The following is a 12,355-nucleotide window of genomic DNA, read 5'->3' as shown; positions in this document are numbered from 1 at the left end:
ACATACTGATATTCATTCAAATATAAATGCCATATTCACTTTGAAATGCAAATTGTTTAAAGAAAAATAGCATATGGTAGAGGTAAGTACCTTTTCAAATCAGCTCCTACACTTTAGGGATGTGAGTACAGCTAAAATTATTCTTTGGAAAGAATCTGGAGCCTTTGACACATTGAAGCTTGAACTAATCAAGGCCTCCCAGTAAGCATATACACATATCCATATCAAGGAAACAGTGCTGAGAATACATGGATTAGCATAGTAATTTAACTGCCCCCTGCTAATCAACTTAAGCGACCAGCTGATGCATATATGATGTATTTGAAGAGGCACTCTTTCAGAACTCCAGAGTGGGCCAAGTAGCTGACCGTGGATTTCACGGTAATGTTGAGTTATGTATTTATATCTCTCTATCTACATACAGATAGATATTAATAGATTGGGAGATGTGTGTGTATATACAGGTACAGCTGGGGCAGACAGCAGATGCAGGATGCATAGTTACTTGTATTACTGCTTAATAGAAAGGTTTTGTACCCCTACCTCAACGTAGAAGGTTTGCTTTTCAGTAAGTGTTGTTGGCTTGCTATTTTTATCTGTCTGGCTTGTCTGCTAAAAGACTGAGATGATTTCTGCTGTTGAGGTTTCATCTTTGAGCAGAAATGAGGTACTGTTGCACTGTGGAGGTGAGGAGGTCACCCAGAGGGTGGTGATGCACTGGAACAGGTTGCCCAAGGAGGCTGTGGATGCCCCATCCCTGCAGGCATTCAAGGCCAGGCTGGATGTGGCTCTGGGCAGCCTGGGATGGTGGTTGGTGACCCTGCACACAGCAGGGGGTTGGAACTGGATGAGCATTGTGGTACTTTGCAACCCAGGCCATTCTGTGGTTCATTCTGTGACTGGGGTTTTCCTGTTACAGAGTGGAAAAAACATAGAATTGTTTGCAATTGTGCAAGAGCAGCAGGGGGCTTCCAATTTTACTGTGACAACACTGCTGCATGCTGTTGCAGTGCGATGCATGTCTTGAGCTTGCTGCAATAAGATTGAGAAGCAGGGAAAAGGCAGCAGCGGATTCAGAGAGTGAGGTTATTAAATACAGCTGTACTAACAGCTTTGTGCTGGAGCATGTCCATTCCTACTACACCAATGCAGGTTGTACCGTGCGTTCTCTAGGTCAGCCCTTCTGATATCTACCTGTAGATCATAGAATCATAGAATGGCTTGGGGTTGGAAGGGACCTCAAGGATCATGAAGCCACATGCAGGGCCACCAACCTCCACATTTAATAGCAGCCCAGGCTGCCCAGGGCCCCATCCAACCTGGCCTTGAACACCTCCAGGGATGGGGCATCCACAGCCTCTCTGGGCAGCTGTTCCAGCACCTCACCACTCTCTCTGTAAAGAACTTCCCCCTGACTTGCATGCTCTCATGCACTGAGAAAATCATACAGCATCTGAAAAAAAGTGGAATGTAACCTTGAGTTGATGGTATCACAAAGGGGCAAACTGATAGCAGGGTTATCAAACTGGCAGCAGAAGGAGCTGAGTTGGGTTGCATTGTGGATCAGTAAAGTATAAAAAATGGGACTTGGCAGCTATTTGTTGCTAACAGCCCATAGCTTTCACAAATATGAAGTGGAAAAAGGATTCCTATTTGGTTTACGCTTCCTCAACAGATGAATGTCATAACCTGGGCTGCAGAGCTTCAGAAGACAGCATTAAGCTGACAGCAATGCCTTTGGTGCTGACATGATGATGTCGAAGCCTAGATGTTATGCCAGGTGTCCTATTAAAATTTTAGATTTATATCCTGGTTGGAAAGTGACCAGACACCTCTGTTAGAAAATAAAAAAAAAAAAAAAATTGTGAACTGGACATATGTTGGTCTTAACAATTCAGCCACCCAGCACAGGGTAAGGGGGACACGTCAGGCAGAAATGTCCTGTAATTGGTTTTCCATTTTCCCATGATACCTGGGAAATGCTACATCTCAGCTTTCACATACCAGCTTCCTCCTTCGTGATCTTTGTTACAAAGAGTCTCCTGCAGGAATTCATCAGATGCAGCTTCCCATCTTACACGGCACAGAATGAAAGATAGCTACAGGCTGGAAGTGCGTGTTGGTGGCTTTACTCTTGTGTCAGGCAGGGTGGATGCCATTTGTCAGGAGCATGATGGGGGGAGGAGGCTTGTGTGTATTTCCCACTAGGAAACCTAATTGTTTGTGAAAAGTAAGTTGCTTCTAAAGCCATTTACTGGTGATATTCTCAAGGTGCTGCAGCAGAAATAAAGCAAAGCGAAGAGTTTGGATTGATCTGTCGTGTAATTGTCACCTGTAAGTTTGATTTGATAAACTCAGTCAGCTGAGTTAATTGCAGACTTAAATGTACAAATTTGGAAGCAAGACTAGAAAAACGTTGGTAACTTTGCTGTAAGCTCATTTAAAAAGAAATAAAGGACCTGTAGGGATCCCTTCAGTTTCCATCACAGGCCCACAAGCCAAAGGTAAGGAGAATAAGCCATTTTTCTGCTTAAATGTACCAAGGTGTAAATCGTTGCAAATGTTTTGAATGGAATGGGAATGCGGTGTAGCTTCTCAGCTCAGAAAGCTCAGTAAGATTTTGCTTTGGGATGGAAGAAAAGAGAAAATACAGTCATAGGCAGAGCTCTAGAAGTGCTGGTTGAGTCAGCCACTGACCTCCTGCTCACCAGGCTGAACCAGCACTCAGAAACATTGTGTTAGTAGAACTCGGACCATCTTGGCAGTTCTTCACTGCATCTTTTCTTGTTCCCCAAAAAGCTTAGCGCTTTGTGCCGACCCACATGGTGTTTGTGTTGGCCTGAATCCCAAGATCCCAAGGACCTGTCATTCACATCAGCCACTCTCTTCATCAAAATAATTTATTTGTGTTCATGGGTTTTCTGGGTTGTGAGAAGTAGAGGAAAATTCTGTTGGTAAGCATCAGCAGCGCCACTGAAATTCATTTGGTGGGAGGTATTTCTTAGAAGAGAACTGAAAACACGAAATGTTAGCTTGTGCTTTCATGTAGTATATTGCAACTTCAGAATGCTAGGCCACGACTTCAAGCCTCGATTACTTCCTTTGCTTCTGTGGGCCTGATTTCCTTGCTAAACTTCTTAAACTTCTTTTTTTGGACAGTGTCTTTAGAAGGTGCTAAAACACCAGCTGGTGCAAATGGCTTTCAGCTGATGAGTCCAGCACACCTTATCCTGAAAGGGAGTGCTTGGAGACAGGAATTTTTTCAACAGCTTGGAGGGTGATACTCTGATCATGGACTTCTTGTGGACAAAAAGAGTTGCCCAGGGAAAGTGATTAGAGAAAAGGTGCCAGTGGCTGAAGCCCTGCCTTGGGACTGCCCAGCGCAGCTCTAAAGTGTACCTTAGACTTTGTGTAATTGAGCAGATCAACTTAGTTTCTCTGTATGTTTCACATCTACAAAGCAGAGATTGTCAAACAGAAGATCACGAGACTGAGTAAGTACGTCCAACATCAGGCAGGCAGATGCAGTGAGAGATGGATCCGTGTTAAGGACTAAAGATGAGATTTAGTCTTGGGAAAAGAAGGGAGAAAAAGGGACAATTATGCCAACTCTAATAAACACGAAGTAGTTCACTGAGCTCTGCTGTCTTCCCAAAGGCTGCTCTGGGAAAAGACATAATGATAGAACTGGGAGTCAAGAGATCTGGGTTTTATTTTCATGTCTGCCACAATCTTCCTTTGTGGCCCAGGGTCATTTAACCTCTGAAAAATGGGGGAAATGATAGCAGATAATTAACAACCTCACAGGAGCATTGAAAATTAATTCATTAATTTTTCTGAACTCATCAGTAGAAGGTACAATGGAAATCCAAAGTGTTATCGTATCTTATAAAATTACGTCTGTTTCTTTGCATATGCTTTTAAAGAATATTCTTAAAGCCGTGGCAGACCTCTAGGTTGCCTTTCAAGAGCAGTCTCTGAAAGTCAGCATTGCCTGCTGCCCTTAGGAAGAGCCTGCCATGAAGAATGAAACAAGTATTATAAAATGTATTTGTATCACGTGCGAGTCCTGTGCCAGGAATGGAGCAAAATATGGTCAGAAACAGAAGCTCCAAAGCAGACTCTTTTGGTCCATCTCAAATTGTGGACATAATTATTTTAAGTTTTGTTTGGATTTAGATTATTTTAAGCACCTTGGTTGCTTGTGTCAGCAGTGGACTTCAAGGATGTATTTTTTTTTTCATGCTCAGCTTCCCTTTTGTGTTATAGCTGTAACAGTGCAGAACCTGTACAAAACGTGCCTGCTAGCAGGGTTGTCGAGGCTCAAGCTTTCCAGGAGGCAAATGAACAGGATGAGCTGAAATATGGCAAATTTAGGCTGTTCTGTTGGAGGCCCCTAGTGAGATTGGAGTGGGCTGCTGAAATCTCTAGTCTTTAGAGTTTCAGAGAGGGCTGCGTTGCTTTTTCTGTTGATCAAATACTTTCTTTTTCTGCTCTGTTAAGATCTTCATGCCATCCATCTTCATGTCAATCAGTTTAATCTTCTCTATTGACACGATTTGTTTTCCATTTATGTCTAGGGAACGTGACTACTAGCACATCTGTGTCTCAGATGGCAAGTGGGATCAGTCTAGTCTCCTTCAACAGCCGTCCGGACGGTATGCATCAGCGCTCTTACTCGGTCTCCAGTGCAGATCAGTGGAGTGAGGCAACAGTCATTGCAAACTCTGGCATTAGCAGTGGTAAGAAACTTGGAGCTGGGGGGGGTGAACCTGCATTGGGGTGAAAAGGGAATTTGGTATTTCGTGGTTAAAGTGAAAATACAACCAGATGTTATTCACCCAGATATTCTGTTGGAAGCCAAACTTCCAGCATCCGAGGGAAAAAGGAGGCATGAAAGAACAGCTTAATACAATACTTTCTCAGTGAGAAGAGCTAATGTATGACACTTAATTTGAATTTCAGGTACATAACGTAGGTTATTCGCTTTGTATTCTTATTTTCTTATTCTGTGTGGTTGGTATTAACAGTAAATTGCCCTACAGACCTATTCATGGTGTGCCCTTTCTTCCTTGTGGCCTTGCTTTGAAGGATGCAGGCTGCTGGCATACCTGTTTTTTTTTTCTCTTCTAGTATTTAGACTATTTAACAGTGCTAAAAGGAGCAAACGCTATTCCAGATGGTGTTTTGTATTGAGAGTAACAGCAAAACAGCTTGTTGCTTTGAAAGGATGTGTAAGATATCAGGAAAACATTGCACAGGGGAGGATTATGGCACATTGGGGCAGCCATGGCACTCATGGGGGATAAGAGCGGAGCGCTCTGTCATAGTGAGCTGCAGGTCAGGTTGGCATTGGGGAAACGTGGGTCTGGGGCATGCAGGTTGTGCCAGGTGACTGGGGAAACCATGGGAAGCTCCTGAAACAAGTGGAGCAAGTGAAAGGGAGGTGTGTGTGAAAGAGAGCTCTGCACAGAAATAAAACAGGATTATGGTTAACATGAAGAAGTATGTTCATAAGAGAGGAGAAAGGGAGGACTGTTTCTGATGGCTGTTTCAAAAACAGGGAGAATGGTAGGAGCACAAAGACTATTCTGCGTGTCCCATGTGTGTCTGTGCACTGTTTAAGGTTTGTGTGTGGGGTTTTCAGGCAGCTGTGGATAGATTTTCAGTGCTGCCTTATGGGAAAGGAGAGTTCAAATCAGTCACCTCAGCACTGGCTGAGTCATGCTCAAGTTTATGGTTGCTTAAGCACATCCATTTCTGGAGCTCTGAACTTGCAGGCAGCACCTTCAGCAATGTGATATTTGCATCCAGGTTTGGATCAAGAATTTTCTGCAGCAGGCAGAATGGTGAAGTTCTTCAGCACTGTTCTCTGCAGTGTCAGCCCAGCTTACCTGCTTCTTTGGGACCTGGTTACTCTCTCAGGACAGTCAGCATTCTCCTCCTCCTGCCTGTTTTCCTTCCAGCAAGGAGAGTATTTTCATTCACCCTTTGCATTGCTAATGTAGTGGTTCCTTTAGACTGAACTAGTTTCACAGTTAAGGCTGCATGCTCTTCTCTCTTCTGAGCTGCTCTGTTATTTCCACCCACCCTGATTCTACTTTGCTTTTAAAAGGTTATACCGGAGCTTCAGCTTTTCAGTGCCCTTCTTTTACACTGTAGCTCTTCAAAGGAAAGTTGGAGAACATTGCGTGTTCTCACTGGAATGAAGGCAAGTGAAAGTCAAGGCATAGCCAGTGCCTGGTCCCTGCACCTGCCAGGCCTGCAGACGGCTGAGCCGTGCCTTTAACAGATGTGAAAACCAAGGCTGCAATGGAAGAACATCTTCAAATGCACAACTCAATGAGTCCCTAAAAGTGACGTGTAATTAATGTGCTGAAAAGTAGAAATAAAGCCCAACTTCCTGCTCCTTCCCCTTGACCTTGTGGTGCTGTTTCTGCACTGGAGTTGCGCTGGCTCCTGGTTCTGCACTGCAGCTAGTTCTAAATTAGTGGGGAAGGGAACCTTTCCTCCTACACAACCTCTGTACTCCTTTTTCTGACTTGACATTCATATGTGATTACTTCTGGATCAAAAGAGATGACAGCTAGAATCATCTGTGAAATATTTATTAAAAAGCTGAAGTTGACTGGTGGGTGGTTCTGGATCAGCCTGACTTAATTTCTCGCAGAGGTTCTACTTTTCTGAAACAATAAGAAATCGCTTTAATATGTGAGGGAAATGGAGATAATGGCCACTTTTAGCCAACGGAATGTCAGCGTAAACAGAGGTATTGTAATAAAACGGCTGCAGAGCATCAAGAACATTCCTTTCCATCAGCGTATCGTCTTTCGGGAAGCTCATAGATGTGTCCTTTATGCCAGCAAGTTGACGCATGAAAAACCCTTTTTAATTTCAGGGTTTTTTTTTTCTCCATTAAAAGATTTAGAATTTTAGTCATAAAAAGATAATACTGTGAAAGCAGCAGGTACGGAGAGAAGCTAAGCATCTTTTGGAATTCAAATGCCAATGTACTGGAGAATATGTCTGCTTATTGTCAAACGGTTTTATTGTAGACAAAATAACATATTGGGATTCAATTTTTCTCTGCACCTTTTTTTCACATTAAATTAATACTTTGTGTGGCTCTGGAGAACTTTTCAAAGTCTTCCGAAGCAGACCTTTGGTTTCCTGGGGCTTCTGTCTTTCAAGCAGCTGTGAACATCTCCTAATTAGATAAATTACTTTGTAGTGGGCAGAGCCACAAAACAGGAGGTGCTGGATAAATTAAAGGGGAAAAATAGAAAAATCCATTCTCTGAAATGGAATGCCCCACTGCTTTATGACTATTACTGTTGTAAGGTTTTACATTTAAGTACCTGAGGTTTAAAATTAAATGTCTAATATAATTTGGCACTGGTAACATGAAGCCTGTGACTGCCCTCAGAGAAAATCCAGACAGCTTAGTTCAGTGTTTCAAATTGCTGTCTGCCAGATAGTGAGCTGCCCACGCCAACGGCTCACAATTTAGCGAGATGCCGCCCGCTGCTCCGTGTGATTTTACATTCACTAACATATTTGTCTTAAAACTTGGGAATTTAAAGAGGCTGCTCCAGAAGTACATGAAAAATTAATGCTTTTTACATTTTTTTCTTACTCTTGTAAGTACTTGACAGAAGTAATTTTAGCAGCAAGCGAGAATAAAAACTGGGGGCAGTAAATCCCTGTCCAGGAACCCCTTGTGTGGATTCTTTATGGACCCAGAATTGATCTACATGTCAGATCCTGATGTAGTTTAAACTGTTTATCACCCTAATGGCAGCGGAAAGACCGTGAACACCAACTTATAATCCTCGGTGAAAGAAATTGGTGTTTGCAGTCAGTGAAGGAGCAGTTTAGTGTTATTGATAGATTCAGAACGATTACTGCCATCACCACTATTGGCTGAGAGGTTCTCCTGGATCGGGTCGGGAGGAAGGCTGCAGGGTTGGTTGGGTTCTTATATTTGGTACATCTTGATGGGCAGTGCTGCGACGCATCTCAAACTTGAGTAGGAAGCAGCTTTCCAGTGGAAAGCAGACCTTGCAATTAGTATTAACTAGCAGTGTTGCTATCACTCATGAAAGATAAGGCTGGCTGTTGTGCAGCCCCTTACAGTTTGTACATCACTTCGAGAGCTTGAGAGGTACCCTCAAACTTAGAGACCACAGCCAGGTTACAAAAATCCAGTTTGGGAGTCGTCACCCCAGGAAAATGGATGTCCTTCCAAAGATAAGGAAGCAGCACATCTGCTTTTTCCCCTTCTATCAACATTAGAGTTCTTGCTTTGGCTTCTAAGGCTGTGTCCACAGCATACCAGAGGGAGGCATTTCTTTCGTTAGTCACAATATTGTGTCTGAAACAGTGCTTCAAACAGTAGTTTGTGTGGGGTGGGGATTTCTTTATTCTTGATTTCCAAACTGTCTTTTGAATTCTGGCTTGATGGAAAATTCCACAGATATAAAATAAATCAAATATCTGTTTAAATATCATCCACTTAGGTTTTATCGCTGTACGATTGCTTCTACAGGCCATTTGATCTCTGCTGTAATTTATATAAATTGTAATACCTGGTGTCTTTTTCAGTTTCTAACGGTTTGATTTTAGGGTTTGTTAATGTGAAATTGAGTTTTCACTGTGCCATGGGGTACGAGAGGTCATTGGGGTGTTTATATTAATGCAGACCTTACAACTTGCCTTGCTTTTCTGATCATAAGCACTCTGATCAGAAGCACAGAGTCTTGTGCTGTACATTGTCATAACACTTTCATCTCAGAAATGAAGCCGAAAGCATGTTTGAGAGGGGTTTGAATTCAATAGGCAGCTCTTGACAAGGATAAATTATGTAATTTCAAATAAATTTACGGAATTTCAGAATTGTGGTAAGTGTATATAAATGGTTTAGGCTGGAAAAGCTATTTCTTCCTTTTTAAAGAAGGAAGTAGTTAACCGAGGAGCAAATATGAAATCACTTTCTTGTTTTCTGGCTGCTCTTGTATTTCCTGCAGTTGCCAATAGGTGAATTCCTTTAGTTAGACTGTAAGAATCTCAGGTGAATGGGGGAGCTGATGGCAGCCCTCCATCCCCAAATATTGCCCTTCTCACAGAGCTTCCCACCAGCATCACGGAATGTAGGCTCTTGCTTTGTACTCTCTGGATGTTCATTTGTTGCCCAGATATTGGGGAAAACCCATCCTGACATACAGATGAAGAACACAGTCACAAAACCTCTGCAGTCCCCTACTCATGCAGTAGGGTTCAGACATGGCTAGCTTACTTTCTGCCCTAATTGTGCCTTTTACCATGGGATCCAGGCTGGGGTTGGGGTTATTGTAGTTCCCTGGGCTTGGAGCCATTGATGAGACATTGCCATCGGATCCCACTGGGGCTCACGTCTGGCAAGGCACGTATGACCAGCAGAGGATTTTTAAAGAATGAAATATGTGGGAGCAGATCTTCAGTTGCTGTATCTGTGCTGAAGGGGGAGAGATGGTGCTTATGTACTCAGAGCCAATGGCAGTGAGCTGCCACCTGCAAAAAAACTAAAACCTCCGTGCAAGCTCAGTTTAAGGCTATGAAGGGCTTTGGAAGCATGGGCAGTCCTGCCCAACCTTTCTGGTTTTCAGCTAAATATTTCTGTATTTGCTGAGTGCTGCTGTAGAAATGCTGTTATATGGACTTTTACTGTTCTGCTGTTCTCCAGAAACCCGTCTGCTTTTCCTGGTTAAGATCCTCTTCTTTCTGACCCCTCCCAGCCCCTGCTTAAAACATAAAGAATTGTTGCTTTCAGCAATTACATCCCATGCTTGGTTCCAAAACGGTAAGGAATGGGAGTTTTTATCTTGTGCTAATTTGACATTGGCAACCTCAAGCCTCATGCTCATCTTAATCTTGTTCACGGCCCCAGGTGCCAAATGTCTGTCAATGAATTGCTTCTGTGACTCAGTTAACGAGGTGAGTGGAACTATGAAGTTTTTGCTTTTTGCATTCACTTACTGATGCTTCAGTGTGTATTGTGCCGTTTAGCTCTGAATTTAAGCTGAAACAGGACTGTGGATGTCATGTTCCTTCTATTAGGAAAAATAATCTGACTCGACTGTCTAGCTTTGTTCAATGAATGGGTGCTTTGCTGCCTCTGGCCAGGGTTGATTGTCACACCTTCCCCTTTTGTCCCCAGTCACTCCCAACCCAAGAGAAAAGAAAAACATCCCAAACCAAAGGGGTTCTTTTTATTCTGGAGCAGAAACTTAAGCCTGACAGGATTGTGAGAATAGGAAGGTCATTTTTGACCCTCCAGGTGCAGGGTTAGTGCATGGCAGTTACATGGTCCCCAGAAATCAGTACTTCCAAAGCAGAAAGCAGATCCCTGCCATTGATAGCAGTGGAAGCATGGGGCACTTCTGACTTCAGCTTGGCTTAGTATCTGTCTCTAACAGCAGCTGCAGGCTGCCTCAGTGGAGCACAGATGTTTAATAGACACAGCACTGAAAAATCTGTAGAATATTCTATTCTCTGATTCTCTGCATCAGTATCTGTCCAAGTGGAAGGGTTAATACTGCAGATGAGCACACTCCTGTAGGCAGTGAGTTGTTCACCAGGAAGGCAGCCCTGTATTCCCATTTGTATAAAGAGTGCTCAGCCTTCCAAAGACTTTTTGTTTGTTTGTTTCTTGTTTAACGTTGCTTTAATCTTCAATGTTTGTAGTTTTGGAATGAGTTTTGCTGTGATCTTTCTTGGCAGGTGAGTCACCAGATGGTCTGAGATGTACCATCAGCTGTGATTATTTTTCCCCGTGTCTCAGAAATAAATGTGACCCGTGGCATAGATTGCTGTAATGGTGACAGAGGCATCAATGAGTTGCCTAAATTCAGGAGGACTTGGCTTGAGCTATTCGAGCTGCATGTGATTTGGGGATACCTGGAATGATATTTACCTAAATTTTAATAATCTACATAGATGTAATAACAATAATGGAAATGTTAAGTAAAATTTAGGAATGTTGAAAATACGAAGTTGGGAGGGTTAAAAGTTACATATAGTTACCATTGAAGTAATTCCAAGTTTCAGAACTTTTTTGTCCACACTTTTGAAGTCCGAACAGATGCTTGTAGTAATTAAACTCCTCGTTTAATGTATGTTCAGAAGCACGCTGCTTTGTTTGGCCTGTTTCTGGGTGAAGTGTGTGCAAGAAACTCACATGATGCTTTTATTTCTTCTCAGGCTTAATGAAGTTTCTGTTCCAATTAACATGAGTGCTTGCCTCATCAAGCATGTCTGTTTGCAGTCTCGGTTTCTTTCCAGTCCAGATCACAGAGCATTGGGTACAGGGATGTTGTGTATACTTTACCTATGGAATCCAACACTTCAAAGCCTCTTCACAGCATATGCAGTTCAAGGAGTGAAAGAAGCCTCTGTGTTAAACCCAATCCGCATCTCCTTCACAGCCTGCTGATTGTTGGGGAGCAGTTGAAGCTCGGCGCTCGGCTTCCTGCAGGTGGAAGAGCATCTCCTTTCAAGTCCCCGGGCCGTGCATTTGTAACAGTTGATACAGCTCCTTAATTCAGTGGCAGTGTGTGCCACCCACAGCCCAAGCTGGCAAGGAGTATCCAGTTTACACGAGGCTGCATGCAAGTGCTTTATCTGATGCATGCATTCGGTGAGAGCAGGAGAAGAAGGGCCCTGATTTCAGTTATCCCAAACCCTCAGAAGAGCTGGGAAAACCTGGAAGGAGTGTTTGGTAATGTTTAAAAAGCACAGCAGCAGAGTTTGTCAGTGACATTTGCATTATCTGGCGCCTATATAATGCACCAGGGCCATTGCTTCATGTGAAGAACAAGGTGTGTTTTACATTTCAGCTACGTGCTCTTGTAGTTTTTGCCTTTCCTTAAGAGTATCGTGGGTGTTGCTTTCATGGTTTGCTTTCCTTTCTGCTGCTGGTGCTCATGGCAGGCGTTACCAGGAAAGCCTGAGCCTTTTCCTAGCATGGTGTGCTTCACTGCCTGTTTAATAAACAGCAGTCATTCATCTTTAATTGAAAAAATGTTAAGAGTCTCTTGGTTTTTCCAAAATGCTGATCTTCAGGCTTGCTGCTGAAGTCCTGTGAACTGATTGTTGAGAGTTTCCCAACCTCTTCTCAATTACCGGAGAGTGGGTTTGATGCTTGAAGTTATCCACAGGTTATACAGACTGAAGGTTAAAGTACGAGACTAGAGACAGGCTACATGGCTCTTTTCCTGGCTCTGAGCGTTTCTTTGAAGAGAGTCAGTTCTTCCTTTGTGTCTTATTTTGCTTAAGTTGAAATACAAGGTAAATATTTTAGGAGGAAATGGTTCAGCAA

General features: G+C 43.0%; 1 protein-coding gene across 6 annotated transcripts in view; it reads left to right on the top strand.

Annotated features, from left to right (window-relative positions):
- AGAP1 (ArfGAP with GTPase domain, ankyrin repeat and PH domain 1) overlaps nt 1-12,355 on the top strand; it is a 292,152-nt gene that overhangs the window by 192,797 nt on the left and 87,000 nt on the right. For 4 of the 6 annotated variants that reach the window (XM_090144531.1, XM_031604523.2, XM_031604522.2 and 1 more), the window contains one exon: nt 4,581-4,742. The exons of the other annotated variants lie outside the window; for them this stretch is intronic. In XM_090144531.1, the coding sequence (XP_090000657.1) occupies nt 4,581-4,742 (162 nt within the window). The remainder of the gene's footprint in view (nt 1-4,580; nt 4,743-12,355) is intronic. 6 annotated transcript variants of the gene reach the window in all.

This window comes from Phasianus colchicus, chromosome 7, assembly GCF_987193195.1.
Source record: "Phasianus colchicus chromosome 7, bPhaCol1.hap1.1, whole genome shotgun sequence".
Lineage (NCBI taxonomy): Eukaryota > Metazoa > Chordata > Aves > Galliformes > Phasianidae > Phasianus > Phasianus colchicus.
This window is presented reverse-complemented; position numbering and strand designations above follow the sequence as displayed.